The sequence below is a fragment of the Oncorhynchus gorbuscha genome, unplaced genomic scaffold, assembly GCF_021184085.1.
Source record: "Oncorhynchus gorbuscha isolate QuinsamMale2020 ecotype Even-year unplaced genomic scaffold, OgorEven_v1.0 Un_scaffold_1811, whole genome shotgun sequence".
NCBI lineage: Eukaryota > Metazoa > Chordata > Actinopteri > Salmoniformes > Salmonidae > Oncorhynchus > Oncorhynchus gorbuscha.
Window position 1 is genome coordinate 1 of NW_025746485.1, and position 25,327 is coordinate 25,327.

Sequence of the window (25,327 nt, forward strand, 5' to 3'; positions counted from 1 at the left end):
TCAACTCTATGTGAAGGAGATGTGTCCGCTGCTGATGCAAATGATGGTCACACCAGATATTGACTGGTTTTCTGAGCCACGCCCCTACCGTGGTTCCCAGTCATGAAATCCATAGATTAGGGGTTTAATTAAATGCATTTCAATTGACTGATTTCTTTATATGAACTGTTACTCAGTAAAATCTTTGAAATTGCTGCATGTTGATTTATATTTTTGTTCAGTATAACATTTTCTAACCAAACCTTGATATCTTTAACTTTTTAACAGCGGAGTCATTCTTGTTGGTACAGCCCATCTCAGCAGAGCACACAAAACAGACACTGACTCTCAGCGGAGGGACAGTCAGGGAATGTTCACTCTGTTCAAAGGTTGATCTAAAAGATCTAAAACTGTCTGGTTTCAAATGCCATACACATTGTCCTGTGTCTGTAGTGAGGGTGGTAGAAGGCCCCTCAAAGCTGGTGAAAGACTATTGCCTTCAGGGGTGGATGGTGAAGTGGGTTTGGGGATTCACCTTCCTCACAGACATCCTCAGAGTCTGCCTCGATCCCATAGCCACGGATACTAGGTCTGGAGGAGAGGGAAACGTCTTGGGTCTGGCGGTGGTACCTGCGCAGCTGAGTAGAACGGATGTTGCACTGGGAGATGATTTCAAGACGACTCTGCTGCCCTGAGTGAGGAGAGACCATTTCCTGAGGTTTAAAAGGAGGAAGATGACATTTACTACCTGGGTGTATTCACTAGGAACCAAACGGAAACAAATGGCCGAAACATTTGTCTAACCTGAACTTGTCCATTAAGTATTCTGTTGCACAGCATACATGGTTCGCTACGGTGTGCACTAATGAATACACCCCAGCAGTTTATTCAAATGTCAACCACTTGTGAGGTCAGTGACTTTTGCGTAGGCCATATTCTCCTCCAGTAGTTTTCTGAAACATCTGACACAGTAAGACAAGAGACAGGAAACTCATCTAATGACTTATTCATGTTCTTAGACCCCCCATTTTGACCATCCACATAGATGTAGATTTCCGAACCATTGTACATATTTAAAATGTGTGTGGTGCGTTTACACTTATCCAGAGCGACTTACAGTAGTGAGTGAATACGTTTTCATACTGATTCCCGGTAGGAATCAAACACACAACCCTGTGTGCTATGCTCTACCAACTGATCCACATGGGTAACAGGGCAGATACAAGAGGAACTGCAACATTTTTGTATGCTCTCAAAATATCACCCATAGTCTCTTTATGAGTCACACAAAAGCCTTTGACCTGGGTCTTGTTCATTAGAGCACAACGTGGCAAAACCGTTTGCAACGTCAAACGAAAACAAGCATTTATTTGAACAAATTCAGGAAGTACCTCACGGTTTCAAGCATTTTTCTTCCCTTCTGTGTCTATTAAACACAACCCTGAGGTTTCCCCGTTAACAAACCGGCTTGTGACTGAAAGGATGGTCTCACCGATGCTGCGACTGGGCATGGAGGACAGGACCCTCAGGGTGGCGGTAGACCAGCACTTCCTGACCAGACGGTTGGTCTGTATGGATTCCTCACTCCTCTCATCTGCCCGCTCTCTGACATCACTCATCTGGCTGGCCAGCCTATCTGTGGGGAACATATGATTGAATATGATTAATCAGATGATAAAATATATTCAGTAAGACACACTGTACTGGCCTTGGTCGTGTTCATTAGGGCATGCAATGGACAATTATTTTAAAAAATGTTTCAACTGCAAACATTTCTTATTGAACAAGTCCAAGTAGCCTCTCCTTGTTTCATTCAGTTTTGTTACATTTGGTGCCTAATGAACATGACCCTGGTGGTAGTCTGCTTGTGCTTTATCCAACTCCTCTGTGTATTATGTTCTTTGTCATACATGTAGGCATGGCAATGATAAAGACAAGTTGGCTACAGCACAGTATGGGACCAGGCTAACACTGTTATGGATGTAGTGGTTATCAGGGAGTTAGAAGATATCAGTCCTCACCTCAATGAGCATATCAGTTCACTGGAAAACATTCACTTGTAACAAGCTGGCTACGTCCTAAAAGGCAACCGATTGCCCACATAGTGCACTACTTTTGACCAGGGCCCATAGGGAATAGGGTGCCACTTGGGATACAACCACATATAGAAGTACCTCTGCCTTCTGTTGTAAGGACCTCCATTTCCAGGGTTTCACGACTGCCACTCTCCAGACCTGTTCCCGTCATAGAGTCCTGGGCCGTATCATCACCCCTAAGACTCCTGGTGAACGTTGAGCAATGGAATAGAATAGGTTTATACCAGACAGAGGGCTATGGTACATGTGCATGCATCAACAGATGGCTGTACAGATGAATGGACAGATACTTGTAAATGCGTAAACAAATGCACACACACAGCAGTGTTATTCTAGTGGTTAGAGCGTTGGGCCAGTAACCGGAAGGTTGCTGGATCGAATCCCCGAGCTGACAAGGTAAAAACCTGTCATTCTGCCCCTGAGCAAGACAGTTAACCCACTATTCCCCCGCACCTCTCTGATTCAGAGGGGTTGTGGTAAATGCGGAAGACACATTTAAGTTGGACAACTGACTAGGTATCCACCTTTCCCTTATTCTTGGTTTTATCTACATATAAAAACACATTCAATATGAATTATGCAACGATTGAGGAAAAAATAGCCAGTGCTTGTCGATGTTATGATTTCCTATTCTCAGGACAATGATTAATAGAACAAAAGGCTCCAATGTTGCCAAGGCAACTGGGGTCACTGGAACATATCCAAAAGAGAGAAACAGACCAGAGGACAAATAACTGCTTCTAAATGCTAGAAAAACTAAGCACATGCTCTTCAACCGATCGCTTCCGCACCCGCCCGCCTGACTAGCATCACTACTCTAGACGGTTCTGACTTAGAATATGTGGACAACTACAAATACCTAGGAGTCTGGTTAGATTGAAAACTGTCCTTCCACTCACATTAAACATCTCCAATCCAAAATTTAATCTAGAATCTGCTTCCTACTTCGCAAAACAAACACCTCCTTCACTAATTCTGCCAAACATACCCTCATATAACTGACTATACTACAGATCCTTGACTTCGGCGATGTCATTTACAAAATAGCCCCAAACACTCTACTCAGTAAATTTGATGGAGCCTATCACAGTGCCAACCGTTTTGTCACCAAAGCCCCATATACTACCCACCACTGCGACCTGTATGCTCTCGTTGGCTGGCCCTCGCTACATATCCGCCGCCAAACCCACTGGCTCCAGGTCATCTACAAGGCTCTGCTAGGTAAAAGCCCCGCCTTATCTCAGCTCACTGATCACCATAGCAACACCAAACTGTAGCAGGCACTCCAGCAGGTATATCTCACTGGTCATCCCCAAAGTCATCACTTACTTTGGCCGCCTTTCCTTCCAGTTCTCTGCTACCAATGACTGGAACAAATTGCAAAAATCTCTGAAACTGGAGTCTTACATCTCCCTCTCGAACTTTAAGAATCAGCTGTCAGAGCAGCTTACCGATCACTGTACCTGTACACAGCCAATCTGTAAATAGCACACCCAACTACCTCATCCCCATATTATTACTTACCCTCTTTTGCACCTCAGTATCTCTACTTGCACATCATCATCTTTACATCTATCACTCTAGTATTAATGCTAAGTTGTGATTATTTTGCCTCTATGGCCTATTTATTGCCTACCTCCCTAATCTTCTACATTTGCACACACTGCACATAGATTCTTCTATTATTTTTTTCTATTGTGTTATTGACTGTACGTTTGTTTATGTGTAAGTCTGTGTTGTTTTAGTCGCACTGCTTTGCTTTATCTTGGCCAGGTCGCAGTTGTAAAAGAGAACTTGTTTTCAACTGGCCTACCTGGTTAAATAAAAGGTGAAATAAAAATAAAATAAATCAAAAGAAAATAATTTCTGTAAAAAATTATGTGTACACTTTAACTACTAAAACCACGTGTAATGTATGTAGAACAGATAATGGAGCTATATATTTTAAACAAGATTGTCTTTGAGAATAACATTCACTAAACAAACACTAGACAGTCTGGGAGAAACTAATATGTCACTGCAATATAGAAGCACTTTTTTTTTATCAACTTCCACTGTCCTCCAAAAGCTCTTTGCTTCAGTTTGCTCCTCAAATCAACCTTGGTTAGAGAGCGGCAGTGTTCCCTTCCTTACAACCATACAGTAGCTGGACAGCGTTAAAGGAGCTTTCGAATGGGATGTTTAGACCTTGACTAATCTCACGTGAACAGACTGCATAAACGGAAATGGTACCATCATCCAGCATCTGACCAAATTACGCAATAATGTTGTTCTGGGTTAACTGAGATTAAACCTTGACCTATTCCAAACTAATGATGTCCTATGCACCAACTATGTACAACCAGACAGAGAGTGTTTGTGAAACTAGAACTAACAACGAGGAACAACAAAGCACACACAATAGTGCAGTATCTCCTGCAGAATATGCAACTGTGGACAGACCTGGGCTACAAAACACAGCTCTACTTAAACATCCCACCATTAACAGAGATGAGAGTAAAGAGCAACTTACTCTAATTCAAGCTCCATTATAGGTCTCAGATTGAAGTCCACACTGTATGCCATCCTCCTGGTCTTCACTCTGTGGGGCCACACCTGTCTGTCTGGATCATGGACTTACCCTTTTCCAATCACAGACAGAAGCATAGGGGGAGCACACCAAGAAGACAGGATTGGTGGAACAGAGGTACTGTTGTGGTATATACTGTAGTTAGTGCATCGTCCCAGTCTTGTCTTCCAGCTCCCAGGAGAGGGAACTATTAGGAGCTCTTAGTGGGTGGGTTTAGGAGTTAGGACTTTGTCTGACCAACTTACACTCTCAACTCATTATCTACCAAACCCAAAATATGAAGAAGAAAAGACTGACGGAAGGGTTGTGTCACAATCAAAAGAAGACTATAGAGGAAGTGGTTCCTCCCACAGACCACTAGTGTACTGCTTCCTCGTCCTCCATCCTCCCAAAGATCCTCACCACAGACAATGTGCCATGTTCACATGTTATCAGGAACTTCTTCAACAGGAATTCAGAGGAACTTGTGGAGGTTAAAGAAAATAAAACAATCAAGGACTGACCATCCATTATATCAACATTATTGTTGTAAGCATACATTGTTTACATTTAATTCATTTACAAACAGAGTAAAAGAAGCTTTCGGGTTCTGACGGGTATTACAGTTGAACTAAGCCCATGAGGCATTTAAGTTCTATTCTGCAAAAATGTATGTAGCAATTGCTTACTGCCCCTTTAAGCTCCCTCTTGGATCTAGTTGAGTTCATTTTACTAAAGAAAAACAACAATACAGTATGTATATTTCTAATAACTAGTTTCTGGAATACCTTTGGATTTTATATAAAGCTATCCAACAAAATGTATTAAATAAATTCATGCAGAGTTTCTAAGTGATTGACAGCAGTGGAGGCTGGTAGGAGGAGCTATAAGATGACAGCTCATTGTAATGGCTGGAATGGAATCATTGAAACAGTATGAAACATATGGAAACCTCATGTTTGAGTCGTTCCAATAACTCCATTCCAGCCATTACACAGAGCCCGTCCTCCTATAACTGTTCCCAACAGCCTCCACTAATTAACAGCTGTGAATTGATTCAGTGTTAGTTCCATTTCCACAGGTTTCCAGATGGAAACACAATAGAAACAACACCAGTCAATACAATAAACTTCTGAATCATTATTTATAGGCAGTAGCCTACGACTTAGAAAAACTGCATATGTATTGTAACTGCAAAAAATAACTTCAAACTGAATAGGTTGATGCATAAGACTGTATGTTCTACCCCTCACCATTTCTGAAGACTTCATTTTTTTTCAAGACTGCACAGCCCCAAATCACCAATCAACTTTAAGCTCGAGCGGCTTTCTCTGGCGCAGATTCAACCAATTAAATACATTCTCCTCATTAGAGGTGTGTTCATTATGCGAAAAGTTTCGAAAACGTTAATAAAATATTTCCAAATGAATGTCAAGTTTATTCTAGACAGTTTGAATACATTTTGTAAGTCAATGTAACATTCTAATTGCAATCCTGCATTACAGTGGTGCACAACTAAAATGCATTGGCACATCACTAAAGAATAAAATGAAGTGAATATATAATTCATAATAAACGGTCTGTCTCTCACAGCAGGAATGCCTTGTGTGTGCTTCTGCTGCCCTCTAGTGGTAAACCTACATTATGAATGAAGTTTAGTGGGATATGATGGCAGTTGTTTGAGACGATATTAGAGAATCTAAAATATTGACGTGAATAACAGTGATATGCAGACCTCACAACAACACCAATAAATGTTTTCTATTTGGTGGTCAATGTGCAATGTTTTCATGTCCAAAGCACATTACACAGCCTGTGTCCCAATCAAAAGGTAGCATGCTGATTGGGAGGCCAGTTGAGGCTGCTGAGGGAAGGACAGACCATAATAATGTCTGGAACGGAGTAAATGGAATGGCATCAAACACATGGAAACCATGGAAACCATGTGCTGGATGTATTTGATACCATTCCACCAACTCTGCTCCAGCCATTACCATGAGCCTGTCCTCCACAATTAAGGTGCCACCAACCTCCTGTGGATGCCACCATCATAGCCTATGGAAGGTGGTTGTTCCTAGGGTTTAATTGCAAACACTGCCTTGATGATGAGCTATAGCCTTGACAATAACGATGAATTATATATTATACACTATAGCCAGAATTATACTTTATCTTCCTCTCTTCTACACCATAATGTCAGCCACTAGGCTACATAAGCCTATCTATTATTCTCAAAGCTTGTGAAAATGAAGTTGATAACAAGTTAATAAAGATACAAGCCATTGTGTACACAATGGGGTGTGTGTAAGGAGACACAGCCACATAGAGAGAGGAAAGATGCTTATTGATTTTGTACAAACCCTTTGAAAATGTGTGATAATGTGACAATACTGAACACTATGGCCATAAGGTTACTGTGAGAGTAGCAGTACTCCTAGAGATGACGTGGTCATTGTCCGGGGCGGTTCTTTAACTCTTCAGGAAATGAGAGTGAAAACAAAACCTCACAAATGAGACCTGCGCATAGTCATTTTCTAGCTGAAGTTGGGACATATTAATCGGCATAAAAAAATATATATAAAAAATGGAATCTGGTGCCTATGGGGCCTCGCTGTCCGGAGGTGACTTCGATTTTATGAGCTTTGTTAAACAACCTCAAACCATAGTCCGCATCTTGAGCTGGGTGAGTGATTTACTCTAGGTTGACAGCCAGCTAAGCGTGTTATCTTAGGAAACTTTTGAAGTAGCTAACGTTAGCTAGCAACCATAGCTAGCTGTCTGTTTAACTACAGTGCACATCACAGTTGTATTTTCTATTTATGGAAAAGCTTTGCGCATCAAGGCAAGAAGACAACATGAAAGAGTTGTTGACCTGTTTTCTAGTTTGTGATGTTGTGGAAAAGTTGCGAATGACACTTGGCTAATGCTAGCTAACAGGCTATCCAGATGTGTTCTAGTAGGGAACTTTTACTCGTGGCCAGTTTAGCTGTGTCAACCCAACTAAGCTTTTTGCCAACTGTTGATGAATGGTAGTTGTAAGCCTCCCAACGGCCAGCTTTTGAGCTACAGATGTTAGTAGCTTGCTGCTGTAACTTTAGCTCGCTGGCATGACGTGGAAGAGGTTTGTTTAGCTACTATCTGATCAACTGTCAGTCTGACAGATCCACCACACGGTCATCCCATCAACTTCCGTACCCCTGTAAAAGTTCTGCAAGGATAGCTGTGATGACAATTTGTTTGCATGCAACCATCTAATATTATTATAAGATGGACAATATGTTTAGTTTAATGGGGAAAAACATGTTCATTGATGTTGCATTACACTTCAATGCCAAGAAGAGATCTTGGATGCACTGAGCTAGCTAACCAAAAGCTGACGCCCTTATGGAAAAGTCCCATTGGATACCAATCGGAAATCATCATGGGATACAGGTCATGGGGCCCCAGTTTGGTTGTTTTCACTTAAAACCCCAATGGGCTGACCGAGGAGCAAGCTCAACGCAACTTGCAACTGCTCAGTTCACTTGCCCCAGGCAACCCAAAAAATTGATCCAGAAAAAAGATACATTTATCTTTTGTGTCTCTGTTTCACAATTTTCCTTCAATTCGCAAGTGGCTGATGTGTCTCACCGGAGAAAGCATCCGATCGAGTGAAACAGGCTACACATACAGGAGACAGAGGAGCACTATCTATCTGATGCTGTATGGTCAAAAGGAGCATGACATTGTTGCCGCCTGTAGCATTGAATGCAAGGAAGCCAGCAAGCATTTGGCTTCCCTTGATACCATTAAAATAATAACCAATCAGCGTTGCGCTAAACTGAGTGAGCCCACACATTTCACCCACACACTGCTATAGCTGTCCAAAGGGTTTCAATGGGAATTCCAATAGAATGCACATTTTGTGGTTGATAGAGTAGTGGGTGGGTGTGGGCTGTCCACATCCACTACAGGTCGGCTTCATAAGGCTGTCCACATCCACTACAGGTCGGCTTCATAAGGCTGTCCACATCCACTACAGGTCGGCTTCATAAGGCTGTCCACATCCACTACAGGTCGGCTTCATAAGGCTGTCCACATCCATAAGGCTGTCCACACGGGTCGGCTTCATAAGGCTGTCCACATCCACTACGGTCGGCTTAATAAGGCTGTCCACATCCACTACGGCTTCGGCTGTCCACATCATAAGGCTGTCCACATCCACTACTGGTCGGCTTAATAAGGCTGTCCACATCCACTACGGGTCGGCTTCATAAGGCTGTCCACATCCACTCTGGTCGGCTTCATAAGGCTGTCCACATCCACTACGAGTCAACCCCTGAAATCATACCAAACATACACAATGGTTTGAAAGTTAAGCATTTCACTGTACTTGTGCATGTGACAATAAAACTTGAACACACTCCCCTTGAAGTTATCCTCTACCGTTACGCATCCCTCCAGACATATTACCTTTCATGTTTTTCCCCCAGGACGTACTGTATGTCCTCGTGATTGGTTACAGGTTGTCTAACACTGTGTTACACCTGTCTTATATCATAACAGACCTATGTGATCATATGATAACAGTATTCTATGATAACAGGCCTATGTGATAATATATCAGATCAGTATTCTATGATAACAGGCCTATGTGATAATATGATAACAGTCTTCTATGATAACAGGCCTATGTGATAATATGATAACAGTCTTCTATGATAACAGGCCTATGTGATAATATGATAACAGTCTTCTATGATAACATGCCTATGTGATAATATGATAACAGACCTATGTGATAATATGATAACAGGCCTATGTGATGATATGATAACGGGCCTATGTGATAATATGATAACAGTCTTCTATGATAACAGTCTTCTATGATAATATGATAACAATCTTCTATGTGATAATATGATAACAGGCCTATGTGATAATATGATAACAGTCTTCTATGATAATATGATAACAGTCTTCTATGATAACAGGCCTATGTGATAATATGATAACAGGCCTATGTGATAATATGATAACAGGCCTATGTGATAATATGATAACAGTCTTCTATGATAATATGATAACAGTCTTCTATGATAACAGGCCTATGTGATAATATGATAACAGTCTTCTATGATAATATGATAACAGTCTTCTATGATAACAGGCCTATGTGATAATATGATAACAGGCCTATGTGATAATATGATAACAGGCCTATGTGATGATATGATAACAGGCCTATGTGATAATATGATAACAGGCCTATGTGATAATATGATAACAGGCCTATGTGATAATATGATAACAGGCCTATGTGATAATATGATAACAGGCCTATGTGATAATATGATAACAGGCCTATGTGATAATATGATAACAGGCCTATGTGATAATATGATGATAATATGATAACAGGCCTATGTGATAATATGATAACAGGCCTATGTGACGGACCCCAAGGTGTTCTAACCGACATGTTGTTGTCTCTTCAGATCTTTTCCATAGTGGTGTTTGCCACCATCACTGGAGAAGGCTATGTCAACCCTTCACTCCTGCCTGACACCAAATGCATGTTCAACAGGAATGACAGCGCATGCGGCTTCGGAGTGGGTATTGGAATTTTGGCCTTTCTCGCCTGCGTCGTCTTCATCATACTGGACGCCTACTTCCCTCAGATCAGCAACGCCAAAGAGAGGAAGAACATTGTCACTGCTGACCTGGTCTTCTCTGGTTAGGGGAAAACATTTGTTTGTGATACTCCAATGCTAAATCTTTAAGGCTGTAGTTTGGCACCCAGAACTGACACTTATGGACAGATTTTTCAACGATAATATTGGCAACACTTCATATGAATAGCTTCCTATAATATAATATAATATATGCCATTTACAGACGCTTTTATTTACAGTCATGTGTGCATACATTCTACATGGGTGGTCCCGGGATGACCCACTACCCTGGCGTTACAAGCGCCATGCTCTACCAACTGAGCTACAGGATTACAATGCATTACAAGCAGGTTTATAATGCCTTATGTCATGTACAATTCACTATACTTAACAAGTTAGGTACTAAAGGTGCACTGCTTATAAACATCTATAACTACACTCACAGTGTAGTTGCTCATATGGTGTTAGGAATGCACTTATAATGCATTAGGAAGAGGGAATTTGTAGGAAATGTTACCATAAACTTGACTTTCCCTCCTCTGTCAGGAGTGTGGACGTTGTTCTGGTTCATCTGCTTCTGTGTCCTGACCAATCAGTGGTCTCACACCACCGAAGTAGCAGGCATCCCTGTCGACGCCGCCCGAGCCGTAGTGGCCTTCTCCTTCTTCTCCATTGTCACTTGGGTGAGTCAGTCTTTCTCTCTCTCTCTCTCTCTCTCTCTTTTTGTCTCTCTTTCTCTCAACTGGCATGTAACTATTTGAAACTGCTAGCTGCAGCTGGTCTGAGCGGTCGACAGTGAATGCCCTAACCCGCTAGTAATTAATGCTGATTGTTAGCGTTCTGACTTGCTACAGGCTGTTAGGCAAGAACAAGGCAGATGTGTCCTTTTCCAGAGTATTTATATCTCTTGGTCACCACCACACACACACACACATAGAAGTAATCTTTGTGGTTCTATAAGGAAAGGAGAATACATGTACATATTAACAGTGATAATGCAGCTATATAATTTGAAATGTATATAGATAGTGTAGCATAGAATTTCAGACCCATATTCACATATAACTACAGATGGGGAGAGGCTAATCACTGATGAGGCTCTGTCTCTTGTCCAGCTAGATGTTTTCTAAATCAAGTTTGCAAGCGCCAGCGCACCAGGCATTCTAGGATCTTCTACTTATCTTACACATAACACTCTCTGTCAGTAATTATAACATACACATAATGCTCTACATCTGCATTGCTTGCTGTTTGGGGTTTTAGGCTGGGTTTCTGTATAAGCACTTTGTGACACGTGTTATGGGATTTTAAAAAACGTATTTACCAATATATTTCCTCTCACAGGCTCTATTGACTACATTTGCTTATACAAGATATCGCCAAGGAGTGAGTGACCTTGACCAGGGCTACACAGACCCAGCCTATGACAACAGCACTCCTTACCCATCCACCTCCGCCTATCCCCGTACCCCACCAGTGGGCCAGAGGGCTACCAGCAGTCCCCTTTCACCCCCCAAAACCAAGAGCATCCAGCACCATACCAGCCCCCGTCTTACTGAGGGACTGGACCATTGACCAGATTTGGGGGGGGTTTGAGTTTTTAAGTTGCCATTGGTGCCTGTAGCCTGGTCCCAGATCTGTCTGTGCTGTCTTGCCAACTCCTACGGTCATGCCAAACACAAAACGATCTGGGACCAGGCTATGTTGCCTCAGCTATGTGGACTGATCTCAGCACTCCACTGGTCCTCTCCTTTCACCTAACTGTTTAAGTCTTAGCAGGTGTTGCGCTTACATAATGAAGGGTGTGTTGACATGATTTCAGTTGGTATTCATATTGTAGTTTAGGTTGTGAATGGATATTTTGCTGCATTTTTATACATACAACTAGAGTGCCTGAGCTGAGCTTCAGGTAGAATCTAAGGAAAACTGTTACTAGGGTAAAACCTAGAATGCCATGTAAAAATGTGAGATTCAGAGTGTCATCACCACTTGAGGTAACTGTCATATGTTCTTTCTGTTGTTCTCTGCACTGTTTGTCTTGTAACATATGTAATGCAGTCATGTGGACACTGAAGTTCAGATCAAACCACTGAAACATATGTCTCTGTCGCTGGGATCATTGCTTTGTATTGCAAATAATGATGCTATGCTATGCTATGGACACACTGTATTTTTCTATGCTGCCTAATCCAGTTATATGGTATAGTGCATATACAAATACCTTTTGATAATTTCAATGATCTAGCCAGCCCAGGATATCAGAACTTATTGCCATATATCTAGAAATCAAATGTATTGCTAAGTTATTGACAAACGAAGACTGTTTTTGTTTTCTCTGCAAACCCATTTTTTATTTTACCTTTATTTTACTTGGCAAGTCAGTTAAGAACAAATTCTTATTTTCAATGACGGCCTAGGAACAGTGGGTTAACTGCCTGTTCAGGGGCAGAATGACAGATTTGTACCTTGTCAGCTCGGGGATTCAAACTTGCAACCTTTCGGTTACTAGTCCAACGCTCTAACCACTAGGCTACCCTGCCGCCCCATACTTTTATTTGTCCCAATAATGGGTGCACTGTCTGAAAAATGCTACCTTTAACGACTACTGTATATCAGTGCTTTTAAAAACCACCACTGAACTCACTCAGAGCCTATTTCCTGTACCCAGTTTAAACCTACTTCTGGACTGAAACTCACGCTTAATGGAAAAGCTCCATTGCAAGTAGATTTTCATCCAGGAATAGGTTTATTAATCTTGGTCTGGGAAACCAGCAGAACATTTTTGGGGGGTAAATTGGATAACACGTTATCTTTCTGTCATTTGTAGTACATGCTCCCAAGTCATGTTAACCCTTTCATTTGATCTTTATTGTAGTTTCAAACCAGTCTGTAATATATCTGGTAAACGAGGGTGTGTGTTTAGTATCAGGAACGCCCTCTCCTCAACTTGTTTGTCTCCTACCTACCTCCTATTCCGAACGTGCCTGAGAACGGTTTTATTCACTTCTGGTGTGTTCTTGTCCATGACACACACCTTTTCAGACAAACTCATATCAGAATTCTCATAGATGAGTTTAACAAAATACCAATTCAATTCAAGGGCTTTATTGGCATGGGAAACATGTGTTAACATTGCCAAAGCAAGTGAGGTAGACAACATACAAAGTAGGTAATATATACAGTATATTGAATTGTAATTGTAATGGTATTCCATTGAAAGAAAATGAGTAGGCTGCCAGTACATTTCAATAAACTAGTGAACTATTAACAAAATATAATTACAAAATAATACATATGGGAGCAGTCAGCATACTACATTAGGACACACAACTGCAATGTGTTTTGACTACTAGTCTTTCTCAGGCAGCGTTGTGATATTAGATTGAAATTGTTTTGTAAATGACCTATGCCTTTTAATCCTGCTGGGCATGACAATGAATTCCATACAGTACCAGAGTAAGAACCTTCATCAAAAACGACATATGGTTCTGCCTTTGTTCTTGGTATATCTTTGGTATAAGCTCATTTATTTACGTTATCTCTGATGAAGTGATCTCACCAATTATTATGCCCTCTTTCTTGGGTTTCAAGATTGCACTGAGCTTTGCAGTCTGTTGCACAAAGTGCCTTATAAAAGCCTACTACACCACCAACCGAACCTTTGCCAAATAAAGGCTTTTCCTGTTTGGAGACTGGCCCTTTTTTAAGAAGGGTGTATTCCAAAGGCAAATATTTGAGCAGCCGCTAAGGAGGGAGAGTAAAGGAGCCGGTGAAAAGTAGATAAGATTTACAACTATAACTAGTAAGGCTATTTGTGCTCTCTCTCTCTCTGGGTGGGCCCTGTGTGTCACCTCTAGTTATTATGTTTCACATTGGACGCGGAGTTTACTGAAAACACAGACATTGTGCAACATAAACATCCCATGACTCTTGTCAATTTTTCAATGTATGCCAATGCCAGGAACCTTTCACTACTAACATAGTGTGTGGTATTTGAAGCCTTGCACCGTTACTGCTATCATGGACAAGAGCTTGTTCGACATTGCATGCGATTAAGACTGACTGATCGACAAGAAACCTTGCATCATAAATAACTACTGATCAGTCAGTCACTCTTTACCCTGATACATTACGTTTTTATCCTCTCGAACACGGCAAATGATTTCAGATGTGCTGTTGCACCTGCATTGCAATGAAAGTCACATATTAGATATGTTTCAACGTTACAAACAACAACAAACAGTTTACGCAAGCAGCGCATAGTAATCCAGAATACTGTTCAATTCGTAGGCTAGGTAGATTTCGTTGCCTGGGCGGGACTTATTTTATACTGTCACTGAACAAGGAAGTAGCCCATGGTTTCCCCAATGATGCAAACGATGGAGACTAAACACTGTATCCTAGATTTAAACGAAGCGGTGTTGTCGCCAATCAAATCATTATCGGACTGTTATTTGGCGGCATATCACTTGTAGTGAGTATCGTTCTAACATTATTTGTAACAGTTGCGCATCCACGAAGCTTCGTGTCGCCTTTATTTAATATTATCCGACAATTCTAGAGCATATCCTAGTTAAACGGGAGCACTCATATGTTGTCACAATGTACTTCCCCTTTTCATGTTCGAATTAGGCCTACTCACTAATCTGTCAGTAGTGTGATGATGGGGGCTCGAGTTAGCATGTTTTAAAATGCACTATATATATATATATATATATATATATATATATACATAAAGGTACGTGGACACCTTCAAATGAGTGGATTCGTCTATTTCAGCCATACCTGCTGCTGACAGGTGTATATAACATTGGCAGTTGATTGGCCTTACTGAAGAGCTCAGTGACTTTCAACTTGCACCGTCATAGGATGCAACCATTCCAACAAGTCAGTTGTCAAATCTCTGCCCTGTCAGAGCTGTCCCTGTCAACTGTAAGTGCTGTTACTGTGAAGTGGAATCATCTAGGAGCACGGCTCAGCTGGAAGTGGTATTTTTAAGCACATAGTGTGTAAAAATTGTCCGTTCTGGTTGCAAAACTCCACACCAAGTTCCAAACTGCCTATGGAAGCAATGTCAGCACAATAACTGTTAGTCAGGAGCTTCATGGATTGGGATTCCATGGCCGAGCAGACGCACACAAGCCTAAGATCACCATGTGCAATGCCAAGTGTCAGCTGGAGTTGTGTAAAGCTCATCGCCATTCGACGCCTCACCATCTGGCAGCCCGAAGGACAAATCTGGGTCAGGAGAACACTAACTCAACCCCATTGAACACCTTTGGGATGAATTGGAACTCTGACTGCGAGCCAGGCCTAAGTGCCCGACCTCACTAATGCTCTTGTGGCTGAATGGAAGCAAGTCCCCGCAGCAATGTTCCAACATCTAGTGGAAAGCCTTCCCAGAAGAGTGGAGGCTGTTATTACAGCAATGTTCCAACATCTAGTGGAAAGCCTTCCCAGAAGAGTGGAGGCTGTTATAACAGCAATGTTCCAACATCTAGTGGAAAGCCTTCCCAGAAGAGTGGAGGCTGTTATTACAGCAATGTTCCAAAATCTAGTGGAAAGCCTTCCCAGAAGAGTGGAGGCTGTTATAACAGCAATGTTCCAACATTTAGTGGAAAGCCTTCCCAGGAGAGTGGAGGCTGTTATAACAGCAATGTTCCAACATCTAGTGGAAAGCCTTCCCAGAAGAGTGGAGGCTGTTAAAACAGCAAAGGGGGGACATACAGGCGCAATGCCAGTGGAAGTCTGCCAGTCTAACACTGCTGTAAAACCCATTATAAACCAACCACATGATCACACAGCACTGTAGGTAGAAGCAGTATCTAGTCTTGTCATTTATAACTGCGGGATGTAAAAGACAAGGTCATACATCAGTAGGAAGATAGGCCTACTTTGAATAGTGACTGCTTGTATGTGAATATTGTCGTTCAACACCATTTATCTACAGCATAACATATTCAAAACAATTAAAATGCATAAACTATTGCAATCAAAAATAACTTGAAACAACTAGGCCTAGAGACCTATTATAGTGACCTTAACCTGTCACCTAGTAGTCTCTAGACAGCTGGGATGCTTCCCACAATGTTGCTACCCGAGGTTAATCACCTGGCAACATTGTCAAGAGGTTCGGATCACTTGGCCTAACAGCTAAATTATTGACTAGCTGGACCCGAGTTCGAGTCCCGGTCAGGGCTACCCCTGAATTTGCTAGCAGCAGGTACCATCACATGGTATGCTCAGTTGAAAGACAGAAAACAGTTCGTCTATGCTCATTCTGCAACCCCTGCCCAACAGCAGTCACTGTGGACCATTTATTGTCTTGACACATGTGTCCTTTAATGACATATAACCTTTGTAGTGCCAAAGTCCATTATATGGGGCGGCAGGGTAGCCTAGTGGTCAGAGCGTTGGAGCCTAGTGGTTAGAGCATTGGACTAGTAACCGAAAGGTTGCAAGTTCATATCCCCGAGCTGAGGAAAAATAGAGGATCATATAGCTGGCCAATCAGCAGTCTACTCATGTGAATATTTTTAATGCGCAGCATACGCCCACACCATTCAAAAACAGAAAAGCTGCTTTTTAACATACTATTTTTTTACATACTCATATTGGAATTAATTATGAGTCAAATTTAATAGACATCTAGACACAATGGGCAATTACTTTAAAGTGCATTGGTGTGCAGGGAAACATATCATAAAGTCTTTAAAATTACACAAAGACCATTCAAATGGATGATCAGAGTGGGTGGATAACAACATAGACCTATTATAACGATATAAAACATGTTATAGTCCATGCATTTCAGACTTCCACTGTGGGTTTACCAGTCAACACTCCGCAGGTAACCTATTTGAGTAATATAGCCTGCTCCCAGGTCTATTTTTGCTGTCTTGCTAACTGCTATTGTCATTGTCTTGGTAGCACGAACAGATCTAGGGCAAGGCTACTTTGAAGACACCGCCATCATGACATGCTGTAATTGCATCGCAGACACACCTTGGTGTGTTCTCAGGTCTAAAGTTGTCATAGTGATAGGAGGTTGTCTTTTTGGTAATGGCTGATACTAGATCAGTGAATTTTCAACCTTGACCTTTGTGCATGTGTGCACTGCAAGCATAGGTAAAGTCAACAGATTGTGTCTCTAGTCTGGCCTCATCCCATACTGTATGTTCTGTAGTCTGGCCTCGTACTGTATGTTCTATAGCCAACTCTTTAGCCTATCATTCGTTGTCATGTTGAAAAGTTAAACGATATAAACCTTTTCAGCAGAACATACAGTTTGGAACGAGGCCAGACTACAGGCTACAGAACATACAGTATGGAACGAGGCCAGACTACAGGCTACAGAACATGAGGCCAGACTACAGGCTACAGTATGGAACGAGGCCAGACTACAGGCTACAGAACATACAGTATGGAACGAGGCCAGACTACAGGCTACAGAACATACAGGTTGGAATGAGGCCAGACTACAGGCTACAGAACATACAGTATGGAACGAGGCCAGACTACAGGCTACAGAACATACAGTATGGGACGAGGCCAGACAACAGGCTACAGAACATACAGTATGGGACGAGGTCAGACTACAGGCCACAGAACATACAGTATGGGACAAGGCCAGACTACAAAACATACAGTATGGAACGAGGCCAGGCTACAGAACATACAGTATGGAACGAGGCCAGACTACAGAACATACAGTATGGGACGAGGCCAGACTACAGGCTACAGAACATACAGTATGGAACGAGGTCAGACTACAGGCTACAGAACATACAGTATGGAACGAGGCCAGGCTACAGAACATACAGTATGGGACGAGGCCAGACTACAGGCTACAGAACATACAGTATGGAACGAGGCCAGGCTACAGAACATACAGTATGGAACGAGGCCAGACTACAGGCTACAGAACATACAGTATGGAACGAGGCCAGACTACAGGCTACAGAACATACAGGTTGGAATGAGGCCAGACTACAGGCTACAGAACATACAGTATGGAACGAGGCCAGACTACAGGCTACAGAACATACAGTATGGGACGAGGCCAAACAACAGGCTACAGAACATACAGTATGGGACGAGGTCAGACTACAGGCCACAGAACATACAGTATGGGACAAGGCCAGACTACAAAACATACAGTATGGAACGAGGCCAGGCTACAGAACATACAGTATGGAACGAGGCCAGACTACAGAACATACAGTATGGAACGAGGCCAGACTACAGGCTACAGAACATACAGTATGGAACGAGGCCAGACTACAGGCTACAGAACATACAGTATGGAACGAGGTCAGACTACAGGCTACAGAACATACAGTATGGAACGAGGTCAGACTACAGGCTACAGAACATACAGTATGGAACGAGGCCAGGCTACAGAACATACAGTATGGGACGAGGCCAGACTACAGGCTACAGAACATACAGTATGGAACGAGGTCAGACTACAGGCTACAGAACATACAGTATGGGACGAGGCCAGACTACAGGCTACAGAACATACAGTATGGAACGAGGCCAGACTACAGGCTACAGAACATACAGTATGGAACGAGGTCAGACTACAGGCTACAGAACATACAGTATGGAACGAGGCCAGGCTACAGAACATACAGTATGGAACGAGGCCAGGCTACAGAACATACAGTATGGAACGAGGTCAGACTACAGGCTACAGAACATACAGTATGGAACGAGGTCAGACTACAGGCTACAGAACATACAGTATGGAACGAGGTCAGACTACAGGCTACAGAACATACAGTATGGGACGAGGTCAGACTACAGGCTACAGAACATACATTATGGAACGAGGTCAGACTACAGGCTACAGAACATACAGTATGGAACGAGGTCAGACTACAGGCTACAGAACATACATTATGGAACGAGGCCAGACTACAGGCTACAGAACATACAGTATGGGACGAGGCCAGACTACAGGCTACAGAATATACAGTATGGAACGAGGCCAGACTACAGGCTACAGAACATACAGTATGGAACGAGGTCAGACTACAGGCTACAGAACATACAGTATGGAACGAGGTCAGACTACAGGCTACAGAACATACAGTATGGGACGAGGTCAGACTAGAGGAACAATATGTTGACTTTACCTAGGCTTGCAGTCTATACATGCACAAAGGTCAAGCAAGACAAGAGTGGTGAAGAGTAGTTGTCAATTACCTTGCTAGGTTTTCCCCTTTGGACTTGCGGTGGTTAATCAATACTAATCCCCCAAGTCTAGTCAAAGTTCACCACCGATGTTGTTACCCTTAGTCACGGTTGCACAGCCAATCCCTTTCAGCTGATAACTAAGGAGTTCACTGCTCAGCGTTCAATTAACTCTGGGCAACGGAAGAGTGTAGCTGGTCCATTGGTGCGGTTGTGGAATTGAGATGACAGTCGGCCAGCTTTCAGGAAGGAGGAGGAGGAGAAGAAAGGGTAACTCCATACTACCAGAGCTCTTGTTTGTTTCAGTGACAGCAGATCCTGTATGGACTCTGTGATTTGAGGAGTTTGTTGTGGAGAAGAGGTAACTAGGTCCCAGATCAGTTTGTGCGTGCTTGCTTATACCTCACCTACTCCTATGTATGGCATGACAATGACCATAGTATTTGCTCTAGAGCCCGAACAGATCTGGGACCTGGCTAGAGGAGAGACATGTTGGAGATATGTACTATAGTGTGTGATGTCTGTAGTGTCTCGTTGGGATTCCATCCATCACAGATACTTTACCCTGTAATTGATGCTGTGTGTTTGAGGACCTACATGCTCACACCTCAGGCACTTCTTAGTGTGGGTGCACAAACAACAATCTGTTTTCTGGTGATTTAGTTTCAACCAGCTGATGTGTGCGTGCCTGTGTGTTAGACTAGCATGCCGGAGAGGGAAGGCTGCCACAGAGCAGAGAGTCTCAGGGTGTCATAATGGACTTCTGTTTGGCTGGGGGCCCTGGCCACAGTCCTGGTATAAAAGAGCCTTTGAGCAGAAGAGGGGCTGCTGCTGCTTGGTTTAGAGACATTATACCCTGGTCACAGGATGTGTCGCTCCTGGAACCGACTCAAAGTGAGGTCACAAAGATTTTCTTGAGGGTGTACATGTTGGTGTATTTCTGAGAGCGCATTTCAAATGGATGCTTCATTCGATTTCGATAATTGCCTTTCACCCCGATTCACATTTGAGATGTTTTCAGTTAACATTTAGGCTACGCCACATGCATTTGTTTCTTCTCCGTAATGAATCTAGATCTGAGTACCTCCATGACGATATCAAGAATAGAAAAAAATTCTAACAGTACTGATTGGTCCAATTAATTCTACACTCAACCAATGAGTTGAGCCAGAGTCAGAATACTTGAAAATTCGTCATTGGTTTTGCTTCCTGATTGGTTAGAGATGATCCAATCACTGATTACTATGTTTTGTACAATACCCATCATTTTGACATTACCACAAATGACTTCAACGACGGCGGTCTCAGACTGAAGTATGTATCAAACATAGAGAAGCTGAAGAATTCAGTTTGAATCATCAGCCAATATTTAGGCTACATTGAGTGTATAATTAATTTTTTCAGATGTATGGAGACAGATACTATCACAAAAGCCACCGATAATGCTGTGGCAAACGGTTTCTTATTTAGATGTACCAAAACGTAGGCAGGATTGCATTTCCTTATTATTTCGCCTGTTGACTTTCTCTCTCACGAGTGATGTTGATTGAGTATCTGATAAGCAGAACACATGAACACAGGAGATTTGCTACTGAGATTAGGTCCCTCTGGGATAATGAATCCAAATATATTTTTATTGGTCACATACACGTGTTTAGCAGATGTTATTGCGGGTGTAGCGAAATGCTTGTGTTAATAAAGACTGCTCTACCTGTTCACCACTAAAAGTAGGCTAGTTTTTGAACACCCCATCTGACTGAGAGTTTTGAATGACAAGGTTTTGGGTGGTTTCCGGGTGTCTACTTGCTACCTTTCCTGCTTTACCTGTTCACAACGACATATTGTCCCATTTTATGTCACTGAATGGGCCACTCCCAGGCTCCACGTCAACACACTGCCTGCACACCTGTGGCCAGCTTCTATTGGTCTCACCTGTAGCTACCGCTTCTTCCTCCTTCACAGCAGAACTGAGCTGTGGGATGCTCATTGGTTGTACATAGACATTCTCTTCAGGATCTGCAAGCTAGTGTTCTTTCAGTGGTCCGCTATATGGACAGACGTGAGCCTTAAAGAAGAACATCCTTGTGAGCAGAGATTGTATCATTATTTTCAGTTTTTTTACAGGCAACCTGGATCTGAATGAAGCTGGTGTGTATTGTATACTGTTGTCTGGTGTGAAATCTCACACAGTATTTATTTGAATGTTTATGTACTGATTTGGTGTTTCACTGATATTAGTCTCTTGTGAAAGACTTAACAACTGTTAAATCAAAACACCTAATCCATGTGACATCTTCAAGGAGTTCTTCAGCGGTTGTGGGGTTGTTATAGTGCCGTCAGATTCTAAAGCTGCTATATTTTTCTCAAAATTGCACTGAGATACACATGATGATTGAGAGTCATGACACTTGTGAAATATTCTGCAACACTGATTGTCTATAGGATCGAGGCCAAAGTCATAACAATGCATGGTTATCTAACTACTGGTGAGAGTGAGTGCGTTGAGTGAGTCGGTGAAAAGGAGGTGAGGAGAGGAATCAAGGAAATACAATTGAGATTCCACCTGTGTACTGTAGCTGAGGAGGGCAGCCTTTCCCTCAAATCAGACCTCTGACCCCTCCATTCTCCTCTCCTTAACCTTTTCAGATCCCTCCCCCATGCCTGTTTCTCCAGGCTACACCCAACTGGAGCAGAATGATCCGTCTATGAACCCCTGCGCATCTCAGTCGGAGGACTTCCCATGTTGGCCTCCATGACCAACACCCCAGACCCCGATTCCGCCTCAATTTGAAGGCCATCGTAGCCCTGGTCCTGGCCATTGCCCTGGTCCTCCTCTACATGCACCTGAACCCGGGCTCCTACTCCAAGGTCCCCAGCTCCCGTAACTGGAAGTCTGGCCACACGGGGATGGCGATGGACGAGGTGGCCGACCGCTACAATGACACTTACCCGCTCAGCACCCCCGAGCGGACGCCGCAGGGCACGCGCTACCGCATCGGGGTCATTGCCGACCTGGACACAGACTCACGCAGCGACAAGAAGCTGACATGGTTCAGCTACATGCGCCGGGGCCACCTGCTGGTGTCGGAGAGTGGCACCAAGGTGGCCGTGGAATGGGACGCGGAGAGGGTCCTGCTGGAGAGCCACCTGGCGGAGAAGGGCCGGGGCATGGAGCTGTCAGAGCTGGTGGTGTTCAACGGGAAGCTGTACAGCGTGGATGACCGAACGGGCGTGGTCTACCACATCGACGGCAGCAAGGCTGTGCCCTGGGTCATCCTGCCTGATGGGGACGGCTCCGTCTCCAAAGGTCAGTGAGGTCGATGAGCCAAATTCAAGTGCAGAATCGATTCCTAGGCTCCTGTAGATCTGAAAGGATTGAATAAGTATACATTCTATGGTAAATGCTTCATCTTGCCTTCTAATAGGGTAGATAGAATTTTCACCATATTGCTGACACCTATTTAATCCCTCTCAGTGAATATGGAGTAGGGGTTAAGGGTCAATTTGGCATTGTGAGTGTCTCACTGTGTAGACCAGGCAGGCAGATTTGGAACTTAATCTGTTTATTTACTATAAGGGGTCTGTTGAAGAACCTCATCTGGGGGAGACAACAACCATGGAAATGGAATTTGTTGGATCTCATTCTCATTTGTAAACACTTGAGTGTACAAAACATTAAGAACACCTTCCTAATATTGAATTGCACCCTATTTTGCTGTACAGTAGTTCAGTGAATCATAACATCTTGATGTGTGTCCCAATGACCCTCTTTCCCTCTTTCAGGGTTCAAAGCGGAGTGGCTAGCAGTAAAGGACGAGCACTTGTACGTGGGTGGCCTGGGGAAAGAGTGGACAACCACCACGGGGGAGGTGGTCAACAACAACCCTGAGTGGGTAAAGGTGGTGGGCCATCGGGGACGTGCAGCACCAGAACTGGGTCCCCAAGTACAACCTCCTGAGGTCCGCAGCTGGGATCGAACCTCCAGGTGAGAGCTGCAGGGTTGAAAATGCTAACCATGCTAACGCTAACTGCAAAGGCTATGCTGACTGTGTTAGCCTAGCATATACAGTTAGAGTTACCCTTGCAAACTATTAGCATTCTCTATGATATTCAGATTCTCATGACATTCTCTCCCCAGGTTACCTGATCCACGAGTCGGCCACGTGGAGCGACAGCCTGCAGCGCTGGTTCTTCCTCCCACGCCGCGCTAGCAAAGAGCGCTACGACGAGACGGCTGACGAGCGTCGTGCTGCCAACCTCGTCCTCAGCTGCTCGCCGGACTTCAAGGACGTCACCGTGAACCGGGTGGGCCCGCATAACCCCACACACGGCTTCTCCTCCTTCAAGTTTGTCCCCAACACGGACGATCATATCATCGTGGCTCTCAAGTCGGAGGAGGACGCTGGGAAAATCGCCTCGTACATAATGGCATTCACACTGGACGGCCAGATCCTGTTACCTGAAACCAAGATAGGAGACGTGAAGTATGAGGGTCTGGAGTTCATATAGGAAACAAGGACATATAGTAGCTATGTGGAACATAGTTGTTGACATTCCATGCACTCAAAAGTTAACTTGCTGCTTGTTAATTGACTGTGAAGACGACACGCAGCCCAATCGATCAATCACGGATCAGAAGCCATTTTGGTGTGACCTGAGGTAAGCATCAAATGGAAGAAAACAGACTGAAACAGGGAGGGGCTACCTGTCATTTTTTCATTTTATGTTGCAAAACATTTAAAATAATAATTTAGTCGCATTCCCTAATGAACTCAACTCAAGGTTTCAGGGCCAAGACATTCTGTTCAGTAAATGGGAGCCTAGAGTAGCCTAGGCTACCTAAACAAAGTCCTCTAGTTGAGGATGTCCTCTTGATGGCCATCCTCTTCCTAGGCCAACGGCTATCTTGTCAAGTAATGTAGACTTTTTCAGAATGTCTTAAACTGTGATTTAACTCATAAAATGCAGATACTGTACATCCAGGAACTAATGGATTTGTTGTATTTTCCCCCTAGTGTATATCACAGTTTCGTCTTAGAAAAAGAAAAAAAAATCATATACTTCAGGACACTATACCCTACGTCAGGGATCATCAACTAGTTCAGCGGTGGGATGATTTTGTTCTTGAGCGGATGGTCGGTGGGCCGGAACAGAATTACAAATCATTTGTAGACTGGAAATTGACCACATGAAGCCCAAACAGATATATTTGACTAAAACGTGATCATTTCAAACCGTGCTTACATTTGTATATGATCACGTGTCTCTCTATTGTGCAGGGGAATACCTGGGAACAGATTTCCACAATGAAAATCACTTGGAGATGATTTGCTGGTGTTTTTAGTCTTTTATGTCCAACAATGAAAATACAAAAAATAAAAACCTGCTTCATGTGACTCCATTGACCTTTATGAAAATATGTTTTTTAAAGGAATATAGAACAAACGCAGAATCTCACATCATCCTGTTTTGTTTTACTGGTGTTTGTTGAGTAAAATCTATCATGATACACCCGGAGTCTTTTATTGGGTGAGGTTGGAAAACATACAAAATCAAAGAAGATGACTATTTGTCTGCATTATGTAACTATCACATCATTTAGGTTGGGTACTATGAATATACCTTGTTATTAATTAGCACTTGTGTGTTATTATCAAGTCATATGGATGTGCAATGCTGTTATTCTGAAAATTGATTGAACATAATACAAATGTATTAAATAATTTTACATTTAGGTTAGGGTTAGGATTTAGGGTTAGGATTTAGGGTTAGGATTTAGGGTTAGGATTTAGGGTTAGGATTTAGGGTCAGCCATTGTTTTTTCTTGTCCAAGGTTGATGAGATTAGGC

At 42.9% G+C, this 25,327-nt stretch overlaps 2 protein-coding genes and 1 pseudogene across 2 annotated transcripts; 2 read left to right on the forward strand and 1 right to left on the reverse strand.

Moving 5' to 3' along the window:
• Window positions 1–514: 514 nt before the first annotated feature.
• LOC124024265 (transmembrane channel-like protein 6) lies at window positions 515–4,724 on the reverse strand (the record flags this gene model as incomplete). The annotated part of the gene is made up of 4 exons (XM_046338254.1): window positions 4,588–4,724; window positions 2,154–2,260; window positions 1,472–1,615; window positions 515–670 (listed from the first exon to the last, which is right to left on the reverse strand). Coding segments are annotated over exons 1-4 (460 nt in total), but the record flags the coding sequence as incomplete, so codon positions are not given.
• Window positions 4,725–7,096: 2,372 nt separating this feature from the next.
• LOC124024263 (synaptogyrin-2-like) lies at window positions 7,097–13,967 on the forward strand. Its single transcript, XM_046338252.1, is given in 5 exon segments — window positions 7,097–7,306; window positions 10,101–10,338; window positions 10,824–10,960; window positions 11,622–11,739; window positions 11,742–13,967. Coding segments are annotated over 5 exon segments (687 nt in total). The 5' UTR covers window positions 7,097–7,207; the 3' UTR covers window positions 11,837–13,967.
• Window positions 13,968–14,596: 629 nt separating this feature from the next.
• LOC124024262 lies at window positions 14,597–24,874 on the forward strand (annotated as a pseudogene).
• Window positions 24,875–25,327: the final 453 nt, after the last annotated feature.